This window comes from Eurosta solidaginis, chromosome X (assembly GCF_040869045.1).
Source record: "Eurosta solidaginis isolate ZX-2024a chromosome X, ASM4086904v1, whole genome shotgun sequence".
NCBI lineage: Eukaryota > Metazoa > Arthropoda > Insecta > Diptera > Tephritidae > Eurosta > Eurosta solidaginis.
This window is the reverse complement of record NC_090324.1, coordinates 108,127,627-108,151,327: the sequence shown is the minus strand read 5'-3', so window position 1 is coordinate 108,151,327 and position 23,701 is coordinate 108,127,627. Positions and strand designations below refer to the sequence as shown.

The window sequence follows — 23,701 nt, the reverse complement described above, 5'->3', positions numbered from 1 at the left end:
AGGGAGTGGGCCTTAGTTCTATAGGTGGACGCCTTTTCGGAATATCGTTATAAAAGTGAACCAGGGTTGACTCTAGAATGCGTTTGTACAATATGGGTATCAAACGAAAGGTGTTAATAAGTGTTTTAAAAGGGAGTGGGCCTTAGTTCTATAGGTGGACGCCCTTTCGGAATATCGTTATAAAAGTGGACCAGGGGTGACTCTAGAATGCGTTTGTATAATATGGGTATCAAATGAAAGGTGTTAATGAGTATTTTAAAAGGGCCTGGGCCTTAGTTCTATAGGTGGAAGCCTTTTCGAGATATCGCCATAAAGGTGGACCAGGGGTGACTCTAGAATTTGTTTGTACGATATGGGTATCAAATGAAAGGTGTTAATGTGTATTTTAAAAGAGCGTGGTCCTTAGTTCTATAGGTGGACGCCTTTTCGAAATATCGCCATAAAGGTGGACCAGGGGTGACTCTAGAATTTGTTTGTACGATATGGGTATCAAATGAAAGGTGTTAATGAGTATTTTAAAAAGGATTGGGCCTTAGTTCTATATGTGGACGCCTTTTCGAGATATCGCCGTAAACGTGGACCAGGGGTGACTCTAGAATTTGTTTGTACTATATGGGTATCAAATGAAAGGTGTTAATGAGTATTTTAAAAGGGCGTGGGCCTGGTGGATGCCTTTTCGAGATATCGCCATAAACGTGGACCAGGGGTGGCTCTAGAATTTGTTTGTACGATATGGGTATCAAATGAAAGGTGTTAATGAGTATTTAAAAGGGCGTGGGCCTTAGTTCTTAAGGTGGACGCCTTTTCGAAATATCGCCATAAAGGTGGACCAGGGGCGACTCTAGAATTTGTTTGTAGGATATGGGTATCAAATTAAAGGTATTAATCAGGATTTTAAAGGGGAGTGGCCCTTAGATGTATATGTGAAGGCGTTTTCGAGATTTCGACCAAAATGTGGACCAGGGTGATCCAGAACATCAACTTTCGGGTACCGCTAATTTATTTATATATGTAATACCACGAACAGTATTCCTTCCAAGATTCCAGGGGCTTTTGATTTCGCCTTGCAAAACTTTTTCATTTTCTTCTACTTAATATGGTAGGTGTCACACCCATTTTACCAAGGTTTTTTCTAAAGTTATATTTTGCGTCAATAGACCAATACAATTACCATGTTTCATCCCTTTTTTCGTATTTGGTATATAATTATGGCATTTTTTTCATTTTTCGTAATTTTCGATATCGAAAAAGAGGGCGTGGTCATAGTCGGATTTCGGCCATTTTTTACACCAATACAAAGTGAGTTCAGATAAGTACGTCAACTGAGTTTAGTAAAGATATATCGATTTTTGCTCAAGTTATCGTGTTAACGGCCGAGCGGAAGGACATACGGTCGACTGTGTATAAAAACTGGCCGTGGCTTCAACCGATTTCGCCCTTTTTCACAGAAAACAGTTATCGTCCTAGAATCTAAGCCTCTAACAAATTTCACAAGGATTGGTAAATTTTTGTTCGACTTATGGCATTAAAAGTATCCTAGACAAATTAAATGAAAAAGGGTGGAGCCACGCCCATTTTGAAATTTTCTTTTATTTTTGTATTTTGTTGCACCATATCATTACTGGAGTTGACTGTTGACATAATTTACTTATATACTGTAAAGATATTAACTTTTCTTTTAAAATTTGAATTTAAAAAAAAAAATTTTTAAAAGTGGGCGTGGTCGTTCTCCGATTTTGCTAATTTTTATTAAACAGGCATATAGTAATAAGTGTAACGTTCCTGCCAAATTTCATCATGATATCTTCAACGACTGCCAAATTACAGCGTGCAAAACTTCTTAATTACCTTCTTTTAAAAGTGGGCTGTGCCACGCCCATTGTCCAAAATTTTACTAGTTTTCTATTCTGCGTCATAATTTCAACTGACCTACCAAGTTTCATAGCTTTATCCGTATTTGGTAAGGAATTATCGCACTTTTTCGATTCTTCGAAATTTTCGATATCGAAAAAGTGAGCGTGGTTATTGTCCGATATCGTTCATTTTAAATAGCGATCTGAGATGAGTGCCCAGGAACCTACATACCAAATTTCATTAAGATACCTCAAAATTTACTCAAGTTATCGTGTTAACGGACAGACGGACGGACGGACGGACGGACGGACATGGCTCAATCGATTTTTTTTTCGATACTGATGATTTTGATATATGGAAGTATATATCTATCTCGATTCCTTTATACCTGTACAACCAACCGTTATCCAATCAAAGTTAATATACTCTGTGAGCTCTGCTCAACTGAGTATAAAAAGGAATTAGAACACGAAGTTATATTTTATGACCACCAAATACAAATGCATTAAAAAATTTTACTTTCCCAGTTTTCCAGGCGATAGTCGCATGCGAGCTCGTTTGCAAATCTTTTGCAGGAACATATAGGTACAATTTTTTATTTATTTGTTGCAAGTAAACGATGTTTGTTTTAAAACAACATTTAGAGAAACGACTACCTTATACGAGGGCTATTCATTTGCACACATAAATACAATCTTGATATAGTTTTTATTACGTATAGTTTTTTTTTATATACTCAGTTGAGCAGAGCTCACAGAGTATATTAACTTTGATTGGATAACGTTTGGTTGTACAGGTATAAAGGAATCGAGATAGATATAGACTTTCATATATCAAAATCATCAGTATCGAAAAAAAAATCGATTGAGCCATGTCCGTCCGTCCGTCCGTTAACACGATAACTTGAGTAAATTTTGAGGTATCTTGATGAAATTTGGTACGTAGGTTTCTGGGCACCCATCTCAGATCGCTATTTAAAATGAACGATATCGGACTATAACCACGCCCACTTTTTCGATATCGAAAATTTCGAAAAATCGAAAAAGTGCGATAATTCATTACCAAAGACGGATAAAGCGATGAAACTTGGTAGGTGAGTTGAACTTATGACGCAGAATAGAAAACTATTAAAATTTTGGACAATGGGCGTGGCACCGCCCACTTTTAAATAAAGGTAATTTAGAAGTTTTACATGCTGTAATTTGGCAGTCGTTGAAGATATCAAGATGAAATTTGGCAGGAACGTTACTCTTATTACTATATGTATGATAAATAAAAATTAGCAAAATCGGAGAACGACCACGCCCAATTTTTAAGTCAAATTTTAAAAGAAAAGTTAATATCTTTACAGTTATTACGTACGGGCTGTCGGATAACGCCGGAGTTCTACTGGTGTCCCTTCTCTCTGCTCTTCTACTCCTACTGTATCCGATGGGCATGCTCGAAAAACACTGGGTACGCTTGCGTTAATGCACGAGCTAGCTCGCCGGACTATGGGGTGGTTCTTGTGCCTTCGCTGCATGCCAACCGCACCATACAAAAAAAACTCGTACCCTTCCTTAACTAGGAGGCGATACTGTGGTTCCCCCCTCTTTCTTCCTCGCATCCGATGCCGAGGAAAATCGCCACTGATGTTGTGTGGCAGGCATTCATCTTCCCTCCCTCTTTCTTCCTCGCATCCGACGCCGAGAAAAATCGCCACTGATGTTGTGTGGCAGGCATTCATCTTCCCTCCCTACCATGGTCGACCTTGGCCGTTGTTGCTGTCGACCCCAACGATTGTCCACTGGACCTTTTACGAATCTCTCATTCTGCCCCTCCTAAAGCCTGAAGCCGTCCGTCGATGTCGCCCCCGCCCAACACACAAGTCACGCTTTTTGATGATCAACAATTCATAGCATTATATTTACTACCATATCTTACATACTAAGTGTTTAAATTCTTGTTGGAATCAAGCGCTAAGCCTGTTCAAACGGCCGCGTATGCTAAATAGTAATGTATTATAAATCAATGAAATATCAAATGTATGAAAGACCCTAGCCTATATTAAAAGCTGCTAATGATTATATTGTATAAAATCCTGCGCTATCTCATCCACGCATGCCGAATATTGGCTCTTCAATAAAACGCGGTGATAACACACCTACGTATGCGAATCAATCAAAATACCAAACAAATTGTTGGGAGACGCCAGGCTCATCGTGGCCAACCGCTACATACACCCCCGCAAACCCTACAAGACGTCTTGTGCAGGCCCTTGGTTGCACCTTCTAGCGCGCTCGAATCACCCTACCACTCCCTTTGGTTCTGCCAGCGTCTGTGCGCTTCGCTCAACAAAAAAAAAATTAGTTTAATACTCGTGAGATAACGCCTTCACATGAATTAAATGAAAGCAAGAAACCAGGAGAAACTAACACAAGAACTGTAGCACTATAAGTGTGCAAAAAAAAAAAAGATTCACATTTAACAAATCATAGAACAAGCATATTTGGTGGTCATTCTCCTCATTGGATCACTCTTCGATTCATCGCCGAATTCCTGTCACATCACTCTTAGATTATAAAAATGTCTTCACGTTGCTGTGGAGCGCAGGTTCAGAGCACACCTGACCGCGTTCCTAACTATCAATTTGCTTAACTGCCGAGACGCGTGGCTTAAGCGCCAACGCAACACTTAAAACTTAAAAAAAACCTGTTTGACTGCTTCTTTGTTCACTGCTTCAGTTGATGCTTGTTATTTCGTTACATGCTTTTGCTGCTGTTGTACACGTGCACATGGATGCAGTTCAGCGACGGCTCTTTCAACTGGCGCTGACCCCGTGTGCGCGCGCTCAGCAAACTGTCGTTTTCCTCGCCGCGTCCCACTTGCTGGTGATAAAATAATTTGCTCACTACCAGGGCGCGCAATCCAGCCGCCTGCGAGATGTACGCTCTAAATTGGGAGAATAAAATCAGAGTCCCTCTTTTGTTTCTGTTGGCTGCTCACTTACCCTAATTTTTGCGCTTGTACTGGGCGTTGCTCCAATCAATTGGCGGATATTTCTTGCGCGTCAGGCAACAAAGCGAAAAAACTCTAACTCTTACAATATAAGTAAGCTTTTGGATAAAAGCAATTATGGATAAACTGAGATATTAAATTTGAGACGTCAATCCGACCGCGCTGTTCATCCAGAAAGAAAGCGGAAGTTGGCCGTCGCGGCCTATGCATTTTCCCACAGCTGATATGACATACGTCACATGGATGGAAGCGTTTGGAAATGGAATAACAGAGTTACATTATTTTGGTACTTTATGTTATGAAGTTATTAGGGTGACCGCAACAGGGCGAGCGCTGCAGCTGAGCTCACGAGGCAAAGCGCTCGAAAAGCAGGTCCACCAATACATCACGTACGTATGTCCTTCGCATGATAAATCCCAACGGAGCGCCCCGACGAGTCACCTAGCTCATAGAGGGAGTTTCCTTTCGCCGCCAGCACAATGGATCTGAGATATTTGGCTGAGAGCTTCGCATTGAACTTTTCGGCCGCGTTGCTTAGTTTGAAATTCTTTCGATACACGATTTGTCCCTCTCGGTACTTTACTGGCCGAGATCTCGTGTTGTAAGTCCGTTGTCCCTTACTGAATGCTTTCGCCAAGTTAAGGATGAGCTGGCTTCGTATCGAATTGAGGCGGTCATTTTTTGATAGTACCTCTAGATTTGGCTCCCTCAGAGCGTCCATGCGCCGTAGTATCTCATACGCGCTGCCGTGCTGCATCATTGTTTGCCCAAATACCGCTTTATATGGTTCCATCCCTATCGCTTCATGTGTTGCGCTTCGCAGCGCGAAAGCTGCGCACGACACGTGCTGATCCCATGCCTCCTGCCCCACTCCCTGCAAATATGTTCGAATCATAGCTAACAACGACCGGTTGACGCGTTCCGACGCATTGGCCTGAGGTGAGTAAGGAGCCGTCTTCACATGACTGTCACCGTATCCTTGCAGAAATTTCTGAAACACTTCCGCGATGAACTGACGACCATTGTCGGAATGGACGGCCTCTGGAACGCCGAAAACGTGAAACACATCATTTTCCAGATACTTTATCACCTCTTGTGCAGTGGCATGGCGCATTGGCTTGAGGAAGACGAATTTGGATAGATGGTCGAGAACTACAAATACATAAGCATTTCCCGATTTAGAGCGCGGATATGGGCCACAAAAATCTACGTACAGGCGTTGAAATACCCTTTCTGATCGGAAGCGACCTATCATAGGTGGCCTCGAGGTAACGTTTGGAGACTTAGAACACTTGCAGAGCTCGCAATCTCCCAGAAACTTCTTAGTGTCACCGAGCATTCCTGGCCAGAAAAACCAACTCCTCAGCCTGGCGAGCGTTTTCGCCACGCCTCCGTGTCCTGCTGACTCGCTGCAATGCATTTGCCTGAGAAGTCCTTGTCTGAGATCCTCGGGAACCCAAATTCTCCATGTGCTCTCCTCAGACTCTTCCGCGCGCCTAGCATATATCCGTCTAAATACTACCCCACCCACTACCCGAAGATCTGGCAATCGTTCTGCGTTCTCAGTTATATTTCGCATCAGTATTTTGTAACTCTGACTGGTGAATTCGGGAGAGGAGAAGTCTAGATAACGCTCCACTTTCTGTTCGTTGATCTCTTCCACGTGCACGCGGCTCAACGCGTCAGGGACAATGTTCTGGGATCCTTTCCGATGCTCTATCTTGAAGTCAAAACCCTGTAGCTTGAGGCTCCATCTGGCCAAGCGCCCGGAAAGGTCCTTCTGCCCCATCAACCACTTCAGACTCATATGGTCGGTGATGATGGTGAACGGGAGACCCTCCACATATGCACACTTACTACCGCGGCTAAGCACTCTAACTCCGTTATAGTGTAGTTTCGCTGGGCTGAGTTAAGCTTTTGGGACATATACGCGATGGGTCTCTCATTACCCTCGTCATCTTTCTGGAACAGGACACTCCCAATTCCTTGCGTTGATGCATCGCATTGAATATAGAATGGTTTACTAAAGTCCGGGTTAACCAATACGTCTGCTGACGTTAACGCAACTTTCAAGACATTGAAGGCCTTCACCGCGGACTCGGACATGGCAAACGCTTTTCCTTTCCGCAAGCAGTCTGTCATGGGGGCCGCCATGGTGGCAAAGCTTGGTATAAATCTCCGATACCAACCACACATGCCGAGAAAACAACGCAACTGCTTACTCGTCGACGGGGTGGGAAAATCAAGTACTGCCCGTATTTTCGATGGATCTGTCTTTAATTCACCCTGACCGACAATATACCCGAGATACTTTAAGTCCCTCTGGCAAAACCTGGACTTCTCAAGATTTATAGTCAGACCCGCGCTGGCGAGGCATTCCGCCACTTCCGAGAGGTGCTCCAAATGCGATTCAAAATCCGGAGAACAAATGAGAAGATCGTCTATATAAATAAAGACATTCTCTCTCAAGCGAGACGGAATGATCTTGTCCATCAGGCGGAAAAGTCTCTGGCTTGCGTTGCACAGTCCAAACGGCATAACCTTGAACTGATACAACGGTCGGCCAGGGACCGTGAACGCCGTCTTTTCTCTCGACGAACTCTCCAAGGGGATCTGCCAGAAGGCGTCTTTAAGGTCTATCCCGGATATAAAGTAGGTTTCCCTCAGACGGGACAGAATGCCCTCGACGTGCTGCGTTGGATACGCGTCCTTTTTGGTAAGCTCATTGAGCTTCCTCATGTCCACACATAGACGCTTCTTCCCTGGCTTCTCGACGAGGACAATAGGGGAACTCCACGAGCTATTACTTTCTTCGATGACATCTAGCCTTAACATCCTATCAATTTCCTCGTAAGCAAATTGCTGTTTTACTGGTGACATTGGGTAAAACCGTTGCTTTACAGGGACAGTGTCATCAAAGGTTTCGATTACATGTTCCATAACATGTGTTCGTCCCAAGCCCAGTTCGGTGAAAGACGGGAATAGCCTCTTCACTCGCTCTAGCCTACATTGTTCCTCCTCGGAAAGGCTGAGCTGATTCTCGTCCCCGATCTTCAGTTCTGAAACTACTGCGGGAGCAACCCCGAATGTGTCCCAGAAGTCGATTCCGAGATACAGCTCCTGCTGCAGACTCGGGGCAAGATAGAGAGTCATAATCTCCGTTCTCCCTCTCCAAGTCACCTTGACTTCAACTTTACCAGTAATGGGTTGAGATCTCCCGTCTGCCGTTTTCAGTCGCTGGTCTAATCTTTTAACCTTTTCCTTAAACCTCTCGCTCCACGTAGTTGCGCCAGACCCAAAGCAACTTATTGACGCACCACTGTCCAGCAGACCATTCACCTGTTTTCCCTCTATTTCTACGTTTACATAAGGCCGTCTGTCCTCTGCATCTCGGATGACAGTCTCCTCAATGGCCCTCCGCTCCCTTTTACTGCTTTTTGTACTCTTACGAATGCGAAGGATTTTTCGCCAGTTTCTCTTCGGCAATCCTTCCTCCTGTTCATCAAATACGTCTTCGTCTTGTCCAAATATTCTCCGCCTAACAATCTTATACCGCTCCTGTCTTTCCTGGAGCGACATGTGGGCCGGCGACCTCCAATCTGTTTGGGATCGGCGGTCACCTGTTCTTGAAGCTTCTAGCTTAATTTTTCCGGGGCTAAACTGAGCTGGCAAGGCTCCCCGGTTTTCCCGCCAATCTTCCTGTTTTCCTGACAACCCTCGCACAACACGTACTGCACGTTCGGAATGCCGCACTTGTAGCACAACATCCTATGCAGTTTCCCATCGCATGAATTCGCATGCGACCCGTTCGTGTTAAGAGTTGGTGTGACTTTCCCAAGATCTTTCTCAGTAAAGTTCCCCCTACGCTGACCCTGAAAAGCTTCTACGGCTTCTGTCGTTTCCTCACTCGGCTCATCATCCAGTTCCTCGACAGCTCTCCTTCGGAAAAGCTTCGGCTCAAACTTGGTAAGATGTTTCTCTGCTCGGCGGCATTCTTTACGTAAGTCTTCCAGCGACTCGATTCTGCACCCAAAAATTAGATTTTTGATTCTTGGCTTCAAGTTCCTCCTTATGAGGTTGACTAGACTTTGCTCTGGCATCCTTGTCTTCAAGGTCAGCTCCAATCCTCTAATGGCGGCATAGAACTCCTCAAATCTCTCGCTATAATCTTGCTTCCGTTCATTCATCGCCTGCCGAATCTCCTCATCACATTCAGCCTTCCGAAACTGTCCCATCATGGCTGCTTGAAATGAATCAAAATCCACTGTTTTATCCCCGGCATGTTCTTCGGTATATAACCAATACCAGTCCTGTGCCTGTCCGTCCAATAGCAAATGAAAGTTTGCGAAGAGATCTTGGGGAGAGATGTCGTGTTTTCCCCGCAGAGTCTGAACTCTAAAGAGGAACCGTTCAATCGGTATAGCTTTGGGCCCCCATCAAACTTAATATTCCAGTCGCGTATGGCTTTGGTAGTGCCCCTCTCAAAACGCTGACTTCTTCTGCCCTTTTGATCCTCCGATGACGGTGTCATCCCATGATAAACGTCTGCTCTCCCTCTGCGTTGAGGCGAGCTGTTGTCCTCATCCGTTGCGAAATTGTCACCAGCCTCTGTTTCCCCTTGCCAGCCACCCCGATTCGCTTCGGAGCTACCCTGTATACCCCACTTTTCCAAATTCGACAGTCTATTTGCCAGACCGTTCATGTTCTTCCTCAGAGTCTGGACCACTTCCTTCACCGCGTCTGATGTCGACCGACTGACATCCATCTGGTACTGAAAGAACATGAGCTGAAACTTCTGAAGCAGCTCATCTCCCCCAATCCCCGAAGCCACGTCCCGTGTATTTTGTGGAATGTTAGAATTGTCCACTTCTCGCTCCGAAGAACCTGTTTCCCCGTCGAGCGGTTGAGCTGGCGGAACCTGATCTTCAGCATTCCCCTCCTTCTCCGTATTACTACGGAGGCCTGCTTTCTTTTTGTTTGGATTAGTCATCTTTTGCTTTATGTACACAACATGAAGGTACCACGTTATGCAAGAATTTAAGTATGTATTTACGTTTGTATGTGATAATTTATATATGTGCGTAATCAGCGTGACCTATGGTGATTAGATGCGACTTCTGTCCTTTTCCGTTCGGCATCAGTCAAGAGTCAAAATGTCCCATGTAATTTAATTCCTAACCTACAGCTGCAGACACTTGTGACTAGACTTCTGAATGTCCAATCATGATATCTGTACAGCCCCATTTGCCCACACCTATCGGTACATTTACCGGCACCAATCGTGGCCATGTAAGCTACCAGACCGGCGGGCTTAGGTGGGGACTTTCCTCGACACTATTGCCTAGCTCTGACTTAGCCAAGACAAGCTATCTGAAGAAAATTTACCCACCTTTCCTTTTTGATCCTGGAATTCGACACAATCTCATGGCCCGCTCTTGTCCATGCGAGATATCAGAATTCCTCAAAAAAATTATTTAAAAAAAAAAAAAAAAACCAAACATTCACAGTATCGCTTCCCATACGTCCATTAATTCAATTCATGTGCAGAGCACCACTGCCTAGTGGGCCTCACACGTTGGGCGCCATTTTGTTACGTACGGGCTGTCGGATAACGCCGGAGTTCTACTGGTGTCCCTTCTCTCTGCTCTTCTACTCCTACTGTATCCGCTGGGCATGCTCGAAAAACACTGGGTACGCTTGCGTTAATGCACGAGCTAGCTCGCCGGACTATGGGGTGATTCTTGTGCCTTCGCTGCATGCCAACCGCACCATACAAAAAAAACTCGTACCCTTCCTTAACTAGGAGGCGATACTGTGGTTCCCCCCCTCTTTCTTCCTCGCATCCGATGCCGAGGAAAATCGCCACTGATGTTGTGTGGCAGGCATTCATCTTCCCTCCCTCTTTCTTCCTCGCATCCGACGCCGAGGAAAATCACCACTGATGTTGTGTGGCAGGCATTCATCTTCCCTCCCTACCATGGTCGACCTTGGCCGTTGTTGCTGTCGACCCCAACGATTGTCCACTGGACCTTTTACGAATCTCTCATTCTGCCCCTCCTAAAGTCTGAGTCCGTCCGTCGATGTCGCCCCCGCCCAACACACAAGTCACGCTTTTTGATGATCAACAATTCATAGCATTATATTTACTACCATATCTTACATACTAAGTGTTTAAATTCTTGTTGGAATCAAGCGCTAAGCCTGTTCAAACGGCCGCGTATGCTAAATAGTAATGTATTATAAATCAATGAAATATCAAATGTATGAAAGACACTAGCCTATATTAAAAGCTGCTAATGATTATATTGTATAAAATCCTGCGCTATCTCATCCACGCATGCCGAATATTGGCTCTTCAATAAAACGCGGTGAGAACACACCTACGTATGCGAATCAATCAAAATACCAAACAAATTGTTGGGAGACGCCAGGCTCATCGTGGCCAACCGCTACATACACCCCCGCAAACCCTACAAGACGTCTTGTGCAGGCCCTTGGTTGCACCTTCTAGCGCGCTCGAATCACCCTACCACTCCCTTTGGTTCTGCCACCGTCTGTGCGCTTCGCTCAACAAAAAAAAAATTAGTTTAATACTCGTGAGATAACGCCTTCACATGAATTAAATGAAAGCAAGAAACCAGGAGAAACTAACACAAGAACTGTAGCACTATAAGTGTGCAAAAAAAAAAAGATTCACATTTAACAAATCATAGAACAAGCATATTTGGTGGTCATTCTCCTCATTGGATCACTCTTCGATTCATCGCCGAATTCCTGTCACATCACTCTTAGATTATAAAAATGTCTTCACGTTGCTGTGGAGCGCAGGTTCAGAGCACACCTGACCGCGTTCCTAACTATCAATTTGCTTAACTGCCGAGACGCGTGGCTTAAGCGCCAACGCAACACTTAAAACTTAAAAAAAACCTGTTTGACTGCTTCTTTGTTCACTGCTTCAGTTGATGCTTGTTATTTCGTTACATGCTTTTGCTGCTGTTGTACACGTGCACATGGATGCAGTTCAGCGACGGCTCTTTCAACTGGCGCTGACCCCGTGTGCGCGCGCTCAGCAAACTGTCGTTTTCCTCGCCGCGTCCCACTTGCTGGTGATAAAATAATTTGCTCACTACCAGGGCGCGCAATCCAGCCGCCTGCGAGATGTACGCTCTAAATTGGGAGAATAAAATCAGAGTCCCTCTTTTGTTTCTGTTGGCTGCTCACTTACCCTAATTTTTGCTCCAATCAATTGGCGGATATTTCTTGCGCGTCAGGCAACAAAGCGAAAAAACTCTAACTCTTACAATATAAGTAAGCTTTTGGATAAAAGCAATTATGGATAAACTGAGATATTAAATTTGAGACGTCAATCCGACCGCGCTGTTCATCCAGAAAGAAAGCGGAAGTTGGCCGTCGCGGCCTATGCATTTTTCCACAGCTGATATGACATACGTCACATGGATGGAAGCGTTTGGAAATGGAATAACAGAGTTACATTATTTTGGTACTTTATGTTATGAAGTTATTAGGGTGACCGCAACACAGTATATAAGTAAATTATGTCAACATTCAACTCCAGTAATGATATGGTGCAACCAAATACAAAAATAAAAGAAATTTTCAAAATGGGCGTGGCTCCGCCTTTTTCATTTAATTTGTCTAGGATACTTTTAATGCCATATGTCGAACAAAACATTACCAATCCTTATGAAATTTGGTAGACGCTTAGATTCTAGGACGATAACTGTTTTCTGCGAAATCGGTTGAAGCCACGCCCAGTTGTTATACACAGTCGACCGTCTGTCCTTCCGCTCGGCCGTTAACACGATAACTTGAGCAAAAATCGATATATCTTTACTAAACTCAGTTCACGTACTTATCTGAACTCACTTTATATTGGTATAAAAAATGGCCGAAATCCGACTTTGACCACGCCCACTTTTTCGATATCGAAAATTACTAAAAATGAAAAAAATGCCATACTAATATACCAAATACGAAAAAAAGGATGAAACATGGTAATTGGATTGGTCTATTGACGCAAAATATAACTATAGAAAAAAACTTTGTAAAATGGGTGTGACACCTACAATATTATAAATAAATAAATGCAAGGCGCGATAACCTCCGAAGAGATCTAAGGCCGAGCTTCTCTTCCAATTTGCGTCGTGCTCCTCTTGATTTTCCCCACAAATTGGCCGGACGGGACCTACATGTTTTATGCCGACTCCGAACGGCATCTGCAAGGCAGATGAGTTTTCACTGAAAGCTTTTCATGGCAGAAATACACCCGGAGCGCTTGCCAAACACTGCCGAGGGGCGATCCCGCTTAGACAAATTTTCTTCTAATTTAAAAAGCTTATTTCTAAAATTTTGATGTTGCTTCGCCCGGGGTGCGAACCCAGGGCATACGGTGTGGTAGGCGGAGCACGCTACCATCACACCACGGTGGCCGTAGAAAATATAGAAGAAAATGAAAAAGTTTTGCAGGGCGAAATCAAAAGCCCTTGGAATCTTGGCAGAAATACTGTTCGTGGTATTACATATATAAATAAATTAGCGGTACCCGACAGATGATGGTCTGGGTCACCCTGGTCCACATTTTGGTCGATATCTCGAAAACGCCTTCAAATATACAACTACCACCACTCCCTTTTAAAACCCCCATTAATACATTTAATTTGATACCCATATCGTACATACACATTATAGAGTCACCCCTGGTCCACCTTTATGGCGATATCTCGAAAAGGCGTCCACATATAGAACTAAGGCCCACTCCCTTTTAAAATACTCATTATCACCTTTAGTTTGATATCCATATTGTACAAACACATTATAGAGTCAACCCTGGTCCACCTTTATAACGATATCCCGAAAAGGCGTCCACCTATAGAACTAAGGCCCACTCCCTTTTAAAATACTCACTAACACCTTTCATTTGATACCCATATCGTACAAAAAAATTCTAGAGTCAGCCCTGGTCCACCTTAATGGCGATATCCCTAAATGGCGTCCACCTATAGAACTAAGACCCACTCCCTTTTAAAATACTTATTAACATCTTTCGTTTGATACCCATATTCTACAAAAGCATTCTAGAGTCAACCCTGGTCCACCTTTATAACGATATCCCGAAAAGGCGTCCACCTATAGAACTAAGGCCCACTCCCTTTTAAAATACTCACTAACACCTTTCATTTGATACCCATATCGTACAAACAAATTCTAGAGTCACCCCTGGTCCACCTTTATGGCGATATCTCGAAAAGGCGTCCACCCATAGAACTAAGGCCCACTCCCTTTTAAAATACTTATTAACACATTTCGGTTGATACCCATATTGTACTTACGCATTCTAGAGTCACCCCTGGTCCTCGTTTATGGCGATATCTCGAAAAGGCGTCCACCCATAGAACTAAGGCCCACTCCCTTTTAAAATACTCATTAACACCTTTCATTTGATACCCATATCGTACAAACAAATTCTAGAGTCACCCCTGGTCCACCTTTATGGCGATATCTCGAAAAGGCGTCCACCTATAGAACTAAGGCCCACTCCCTTTTAAAATACTCATTAACACCTTTCATTTGATACCCATATCGTACAAAAAAATTCTAGAGTCAGCCCTGGTCCACCTTTATAACGATATCCCGAAAAGGCGTCCACCTATAGAACCAAGGCCCACTCCCTTTTAAAATACTCATTAATACCTTTCATTTGATACCCATATCGTACAAACAAATTCTAGAGTCACCCCTGGTCCACCTTTATGGCAATATCTCGAAAAGGCGTCCACCCATAGAACTAAAGCCCACTCCCTTTTAAAATATTCATTAATACCTTTCATTTGATACCCATATCGTACAAATTAATTCTAGAGTCACCCCTGGTCCACCTTTATAACGATATCCAGAAAAGGCGTCCACTTATAGAACTATGGCCCTTTCCCTCTTAAAATACTCTTTAATACCTGCCATTTGATACGCATGTCATACAAACACATTCCATTTCATTTTCGTACATGGTGATTTTCCCTTATTTTGTCTCCATAGCTCTCAACTGAGTATGTAATGTTCGGTTACACCCGAACTTAGCCTTCCTTACTTGTTTCTTTTTATACTCAGTTGAGCAGAGCTCACAGAGTATATTAACTTTGATTGGATAACGGAGTTGGAGACCCGTGGATTGAATACAAGCGGCGTTAAACTTGAACTTCAGGCACGGCTACGAGAGGCAATGGAAGCAGAAGGAATTGATGTGGAAGAGCATGTCTTTCATCTTGATGGCGAGGAGACAACAAAAATTGAAGAGAAAAACGAAACATCGCAAACGGTTACCAGCACAGACTTGAACGTGATATTGACTGCAATATCTGCACAAACGTCGACAGTAACATCGAAAATTGAAGCACAAGAAACACGTATTTCAGAAATGTCGACACAGATTACATCCAAGATGGAAACGCAATTGGAAGAACAGAAGACATATATGGCATCCCAACTGGAATCGCAGGAGACACGCATAACATCAAAGATGGAAGAACAAGAAGAGCGCTTATCATTACAGGTGGCACAAATGTCTTCACAGTTAGAAGCACAGGAAGCAAGGGTAACATCAAAGCTGGAAGCGCAAGATGCAAAAATCGCTCAATTTCAGGCAGAAGTCGATGATTTGAAGGGTCGTATGGAACAGTTACAATTAAATCGTCCAGCAGTTTCAGCGAGTAATCCAAAGGTAAAGACACCATCCTTTCACGGTTCTGTTCCTTTCCAGGTCTTTAAGCTACAGTTTGAGAAGACCGCAGCAGTGAACAACTGGAATGTGGAAGATAAAGTTGCTGCGCTCTTCGTAGCATTGAAAGGACCAGCTGCCGAAATCTTACAGACTATTCCAGAGTACGAACGGAACAGTTATGACGCATTGATGGCTGCTGTAGAACGGCGATACGGAAGCGAACACAGGAAACAGATATTTCAAATAGAATTGCAAAACCGCTACCAAAAAGCTAACGAGACTTTGCAGGAGTTTGCTTCTGACATTGAAAGATTGGCTCATCTTGCAAATGCGGATGCACCCGTGGAATACACGGAAAGAGTGAAGATTCAGAGCTTTATAAATGGCATACGGGACGTCGAAACGAAGCGAGCCATATACGTGAACCCAAAGCAAACATTTTCTGAAACGGTATCCCATGCATTGACTCAGGAAACGGCGTCATTATTGAGTAAACCAGCATACAAAACTCATCGTGTGGAAGCAGAAAGGCCAGAGTGGGTAGATACAATTTTGGAAGCTCTGTAGGGATCACAACAGAAAAATGCCGGAGTTATGAAATGTTTCAAGTGCGGTAACCCAGGTCACATTGCACGTCATTGCAGTAGCAATTCCAATAGTTCCAACAATGTGGGTGGTCGTAAACGCAAAGCTGGCGGAAATGAGCAAGAGCGTGTCGAATGTAAAGAACGAAAACTTGCCCCGGCTATTGAATGTCCTGTGATATCTGCGTCGCAAATTGGAAGGAAATCAAGCAGTCTTACAGTCAGAGGGAATGTGGATGGTATAGAGCGTGTACTGACTGTAGATAAGGGGGCATCTCATTCCTTGATTCGATCTGATTTGGTCTACAGGAGAGTAAAGTCATTACCTGGAGGAAGGTTGCGTACGGTCACAGGCGAATATAATCAAGTCCAAGGCGAAGTGGTATTTGAGGTATTAATTGGGAAAGTCATGGTTCTACACAAATTCGTTGTGGCGGAGATCGTTGATGAAGTAATATTGGGAGTGGACTTCTTGGTTGACCATGACGTCAGGATCGATATGCGGAGAAAAATTATGCGCTATAAGAACCAGGACTTACCACTTAACTTTAGTTTGGAAAAAGTGTTCAGCAGTAATCGGGTACTGGTGGAAAAGACTCGACAAAGACCACGAAAGTCAAAGGCAAAAGTTGATAGATCGAATGGGCCAAATAAATCAAAATCAAAAGTACCTGCGAGAGAAACACTGGCATTGACAAAACCTAAAAAAAAGCAGGAAAACGAAGCAACGAATTTCCGAGAAAGAATGCGAGGGTAGTTTCAAGCCGGAACGCACTACTGTTGTGAAATGTGGGAACGATACCGATTATGCAAAGCAAATCCGTCCAGCGCAAGCTCTACGAAGTTGTTCATTGACCAAACAACAGAGTGTTAAGGAACGGCCCAGGGTAATGAGTAGTAAGATGAAACACTGGCATGACAAGAACTTTAATTCGGAAGGTTCCTTGGCGGGATATTTGGTACTGTTAAACAACCCTCACCGGCGGAAAGGTGTTCCAGCCAAATTTCGGTGCAGTTGGGAAGGCCCGTACAAAGTTGTAAAGAAGATCAGTGATACCATCTACCGCATACAAACCACTGGGAAACTTTATTTGCAATGAAAATAGAATCCAAGAAATAAAATTAAAGCTGAATTCTGCTATTACAGGTGAATCAGTAGAAGTTTTGACAGCAAAGCTCCTGAACATACAACAACGTAGTAAAACTGCTAATCAGTATACTGCAGAAATAGAAAAAATAACAAAATCATTAGAAGGAGCTTACATATCTGATGGACTATACCCAGACTTGGCAACCATATATTCTACACAAGCAGCTGTGAAAGCTATGTGCAAGAATTATCGCCATAAAGGTGGGCCAGGGGTGACTCTAGAATGTGTTTGTACAATATGGGTATCAAACTAAAGGTATTAATGAGGGTTTTAAAAGGGAGTGATGGTAGTTGTATAGGTGGTCGCCTTTTCGAGATATCGCCATAAAGGTGGACCAGGGGTGACTCTAGAATACGTTTGTACAATATGGGTATCAAACGAAAGGTGTTAATGAGTATTTTAAAAGGGAGTAGGGCTTAGTTCTATAGGTGGACGCCTTTTCGAGATATCGCCATAAAGGTGGATCAGGGGTGACTCTAGAATGTGTTTGTACGATATTGGTATCAAATTAAAGGTATTAATGAGAGTTTTTAAAAGGGAGTGGTGGTTGTTGTATATGTGAAGGCGTTTTCCAGATATCGACCAAAATGTGGACCAGGGTGACCCAGAACATCATCGGTTGGATACGCTAATTTATTTATATATGCAATACCTGCCAAGATTTCAAGGGTTTTTTATTTCGCCCTGCAGAACTTTTTCATTTTCTTCTACTTAATATGGTAGGTGTCAAAACCATTTTACAAAGTTTTTTCTAAAGTTATATTTCGCTTCAATAAACCAATCCAATTACCATGTTTCATCCCTTTTTTCGTATTTGGTATAGAATTATGGCATTTTTTTAATTTTTCGTTATTTTCGATAACGAAAAAGTGGGCGTGAACGAATTTTTCATACCAAGATAAAGTGCGTTCAGATAAGTACGTGAACTAAGTTCAGTAAAGATATGTCGATTTTTGCTCTAGTTATCGTATTAACGGCCATGCGGAAGGACAGACGGACGACTGTGTATAAAAACTGGGCGTGGCTTCAACCGATTTCGCCCATTTTCACAGAAAACAGTTACCGTCATAAAATCTATGCCCCTACCAAATTTTAAAAGGATTGGTAAATTTTTGTTCGACTTATGGCATTAAAAGTATCATAGACAAATTAAATGAAAAAGGGCGGAGCCACGCCCATTTTGAAATTTTCTTTTATTTTTGTATTTTGTTGCACCATATCATTACTGGAGTTGAATGCTGACATAATTTACTTATATACTGTAAAGATATTAATTTTTTTGTTAAAATTTTACTTAAAAAAAAAATTTTTTTTTTAAGTGGGCGTGGTCCTTCTCCGATTTTGCTAATTTTTATTAAGCGTACATATAGTAATAGGAGTAACGTTCCTGCCAAATTTCATCATGATATCTTCAACGACTGCCAAATTACAGCTTGCAAAAGTTTTAAATTACCTTCTTTTAAAAGTGGGCGGTGCCACGCCCATTGTCCAAAATTTTACTAATTTTCTATTCTGCGTCATAAGTTCAACTCACGTACCAAATTTCATTGCTTTATCTGTCTTTGGTAATGAATTATTGTACTTTTTCGGTTTTTCGAAATTTTCGATATCGAAAAAGTGGGCGTGGTTATAGTCCGATATCGTTCATTTAAAATAGCGATCTGAGATGAGTGCTCAGGAACCTACATACCAAATTTCATCAAGATACCTCAAAATTTACTCAAGTTATCGTGTTAACGGACGGACGGACGGACGGACATGGCTCAATCAAATTTTTTTTCGATCCTGATGATTTTGATATATGGAAGTCTATATCTATATCGATTCCTTAATACTTGTACAACCAACCGTTATCCAATCAAACTTAATATAATCTGTGAGCTCTGCTCAACTGAGTATAAAAAAGTAATATAAAACACTTGTAAACTTATACCTATATATGTACCAATACATGTACTACGTCATACTACTACTATGACAACATATAAGATATCTAAACACTCAATATAAAAAGTGACGCGCTCTAAACTTTTTTTCGCTAACTGTTTGGCCCTCTGCGGCTTAAAAGATAAACTTATTAACACGATTTCGGAATTGGACAAAATCAAAAATGTTTTTACTGAGATTGTCGAGTCGGTAAACAATGTTCTCGATTCGAATAAGCGGGTCCTACGTTCATACAAAAAAGCTAAGGCGGGTGTTAGTGTTGTTGCGCACTCGACCAAAGTGCAAAAGCCTTCTCCTGCTCCACCTGAGCATTCTAATGGTTCTGTTGTTGCTGCTCACACTGTAACTTCGATTGCAGTGTCGCCTGGTAATAATACTGGTTCTACTGCTTTTGGTACTAATGCTTTTGTTGTTGCTGCCGCTCTTACTAAAGCCCCTGCTAATAATACGTGTTTGACTGGTTCAGCTGATAACTCTAATGACGTTGCTGATGCTGTTTCTGCTAGTGCTGATGCTGTTGCTGTTTCTGCTGCGCCTGGTACAATTGAAGCTGTTACTACTGTCACGTTTAATACAAAGTCTATTATGCATGCGGCCGTTAACCCTACTTCTAATTCTCTTTCTACTGATTTATTAACTACGCCTGGTTTGGCAAGTATTATTTTTGTTCTGTGGTATAGCGACTCAATTTCAAATTTTCAACACACCCGTACTTTTTTTAATTAAAAAAGATTACATCTCAAGACATAGAGTACATATCCTTCAAAGAAATCTGCACCTCAATTGCCGACACCACGAGTCTCCAACGTTAAACGTTATTATGTATTAACGTATCTTCGATATTTATTAGGTTATTAAATTAACTAATTTTTACTTTATAAAATACATGAAATTTTAAAATAAATCAGTACTTATTCATGAACATACTATTAACTCAGCATTTTATATACAATCTCATTGAAGACAGTGACGTTAGCACTCATACATACATGTATTGAAAATAACGTCCACTACAAAAAACATTTAGCTATAGCAATAGCATTTCCCAATATATTTTTAATACTACAAAATAACGACCTTAGGCAGATAAAGTAAGAACTATATACTTCCTAAAAAGTTGTATCTCACTTTACATTTAACTGCTTTGGAATATAAATATATAAATGCATACATTAAAATGTGCATACAATACAAAATCATAAACAAAATTAATGTGCGATCATTGGATATTTTTCAAATCAATTCGTTCTTGCACTATCTCCCATAATGGAGACATTTCACGTAAACGTTCGACATGTTTGATGTATTTATCGGCAATATAATCAACCTCTTCAATGGTGGTAAAACGACCAATAACAATCCTATAAAAATTTAACAATAAATTACTTTCAAATTAATTACACAATTCAGTACGGTAAACTCGTATACCTTACTGAACTATGTGCCAAATCCTCATCAATTCCAATCGCACGTAGTACGTCCAAAGGTTCCAGTGATGCTGAAGTACATGCTGAGGCACCAGACAACGCCATATCTTTTAAGGCCATCAGTAATGATAAATTTAATAAACCAAAATACGTTTGCTCTGGATAACCATTACATATACCATGTGATAATCTTGAAGTGATGCGATCATCTAAATGTTTCGAAAGAAAATCTATAAATTTCTTATCATATTCCATTTCTTTGAGTGCGAGATCACATGCAGCACCAAATCCAATAACAATAATCCCAAGGCGGAAAACAAAAATTTTAGCTCGTTCAAAAGATATTCCCAAAAAACCGAAAAATTACCCCGAAGTTGTTATGGTCCACTTGGGAGATTCACCCTTGAGCGTACTAGTTAGCTAGTGATAGGTGAAAAGGTTAGGACTCACCCTCACTCAATGTCGCCTGGGGTGGCTAAGCACTTTCTGTGTTAATTTCGTGCGGGTGGCATCGCCAAGAATTCGATCTCAACAGCTGACTTTGGTCTTTTTCCAATTCACTGGCATAGGAATTGTCAAAAGGAGATGACAAAGGCAAAACGAATCAACATAATGCGCATAATTCTCTCACGACATAAAAGTTGCCTCTGAATCCCATACGCGTATCATCAACACGACGCCTTTGAAATCTGAACAGGGCATGTGCGATAGGGATATGAGCCAACCATTGGGTTGAACAAAGCAATATAGCGATCACAATTCGAGTCGCTTCGACAGAATATCGGTGTATCGCTTTATCGGTGGGAACCAGATACGGAAGCTGTCTGCTTGGTTATCTTCTTCACTGCTTTCTCTTTTCGTGTTGGCTGGTAAGCAGGAAGGTTCATTTTGCTAGAACTTGTCCGATCTGAAATAAAAAAATATTGGTTGCCACCAGCGCCGTAATCTTCGATTTACTAGCACCTACTTGGATGATTCTTGAGAGAGGAAAGAGGCTGAGGAAATACCCGATCTATAACCCAAATTAATAATTCATTTTCGGATTTGCATCAAGCAGGGAACATTTTCGTTTCCAGGTAATTCCATATGGGGCACAGCTATGCAGCTGGTTGGATGATATTGATGGTATTGCCTGCGGCGTTAAGCACCTGAACGTTAAATGATTAATAACAGTGTTGATGAGGCATACATATAAAAAGTAAATAACATTCGTTGATTTTGTTGCACTCGTTACCCAATTAATTCTCGGGCCACTGTTCCCAGTTAAGGAAAAAGGAAACATTTCCACACCACTAATTACCTTCGCGTAGGCGCATATCAAATATTTCAGCCAAGAGCTTCCCAAAGCGCATTAGCTGGTACCATCGCCTTAGGCGTGTAAACCAATATTTCACGAGGTCTACATTATCTATAAACCTAAGCTGACCACAGCCTCAACTGTTGGAGAGGAAAGGGCAATTGACTCAACCGACGTTATCAAAACTATGACTCTGTCGCACTCAAAAAGTTCAACGGCGTACAGTGTCTGGAAGAAATCGTTTCTTCGGAACAAGAGATCGATGTCCTTGAAAGTCTCGCCGATGTATTGTCAACTCCTAATTCAGCTCAACCGACACAGCAGCATAACTCCCACCACATGAGTACGCATCATCATCATCATCAGCAGTCGCACAAATCACCAAGAGAGATTCCGACACATAGTGGAAATGGTAATATTAGTCAACAACAGCATAATACTACCGACACAGTGGGTGAGTTCTGTCCATATCGAAAACAAGTATGGCAAATTTATTATATTCCAATTTACGCTAAAACAAAGACGACAATTTCAATAGCAGCAAAATGAAGTTTTCCGGTGCATTCCGGGACGAGTTTTTTTTTTTTGTTTAAGAATTTGATTTTTCACTGAAAAAAGTCACTTCGAAAATTTCTGACTTACCACCTAAATGCATATGCATGTTCAAACATGAGAAAAGTTAGGTATCAGCAGAAAATGAAGCAGAAGCAGGAAAAGGGTTTGTTTAACGAACAACGCATTTTAAAATATTTCAAATACATATATTTTTCCGTCTTCATTACTTGTAACTAATAGGAAATAAAAAAAGTAATATACAACACTTGTACCAATACATGTACTACGTCATACTACTACTATGACAACATATAAGATATCTAAACACTCAATATAAAAAGTGACGCGCTCTAAATTTTTTTTTTTGCAAAACACAACAAATTTATTTCTACAAAAAAAAATAGCACTTAGTCTAGTATACGTACATATATACAAAATACAAAAGATGAGGAACGATCTTATTAACTTATAATTAACTTAGCTCTATAGCGTTTTTTTTTTCTTTCTTTTGGCTACACAATCACATATATTAAATGCATATACGACGATATAATTATAGCTATACATAGACATATGATGTAAACACAAACACTCTATGGATACCTACATATTCCTATATAAATCAGTTGAGCAGTGCGGTTGTGTTTTTTAAGCTCCGTGCTAATTTTGCTTTTTAATTGTTATGTCGTCTTGCGCTAACTGTTTGGCCCTCTGCGGCTTAAACGATAAACTTATTAATGCGATTTCGGAATTGGGCAAAATCAAAAATGTTTTTACAGAGATTGTCGAGTCGGTAAACAATGGTCTCGATTCGAATAAGCGGGTCCTACATTCATACAAAAAAGCTAAGGCGGGTGTTAGTGTTGTTGCGCACTCGACCAAAGTGCAAAAGCCTTCTCCTGCTCCACCAGAGCATTCTAATGGTGCTGTTGTTGCTGCTCACACTGTAACTTCGATTGCAGTGTCGCCTGGTAATAATACTGGTTCTACTGCTTTTGGTACTAATGCTTTTGTTGCTGCTGCCGCTCTTACTAAAGCCCCTGCTAATAATACGTGTTTGACTGGTTCAGCTGATAACTCTAATGACGTTGCTGATGCTGTTTCTGCTAGTGCTGATGCTGTTGCTGTTTCTGCTGCTCCTGGTACAATTGAAG

General features: G+C 41.8%; 2 protein-coding genes across 2 annotated transcripts in view; both read right to left on the bottom strand.

Moving 5' to 3' along the window:
• The window catches only part of LOC137234633 (uncharacterized), a 363,521-nt gene that overhangs the window by 276,813 nt on the left and 63,007 nt on the right, over positions 1 to 23,701 (bottom strand). The gene's annotated exons all lie outside the window — the stretch shown is intronic.
• On the bottom strand, positions 20,284 to 22,653 carry LOC137234636 (cysteine desulfurase, mitochondrial-like). The gene is made up of 3 exons (XM_067758094.1): positions 22,635 to 22,653; positions 20,697 to 20,904; positions 20,284 to 20,629 (listed from the first exon to the last, which is right to left on the bottom strand). Exons 1-3 carry the CDS (start codon positions 22,651 to 22,653, stop codon positions 20,488 to 20,490), a joined length of 369 nt encoding a protein of 122 aa, XP_067614195.1. The 3' UTR covers positions 20,284 to 20,487.

What these genes read in the sequence shown, in the direction of transcription:
- LOC137234636 (XM_067758094.1), bottom strand. An exon ending in TTGGCACATAGTTCAGTAAG is followed by an intron (nt 20,630 to 20,696) that starts GTATACGAGTTT and finishes AAATTTTTATAG; the next exon opens with GATTGTTATTGGTCGTTTTA.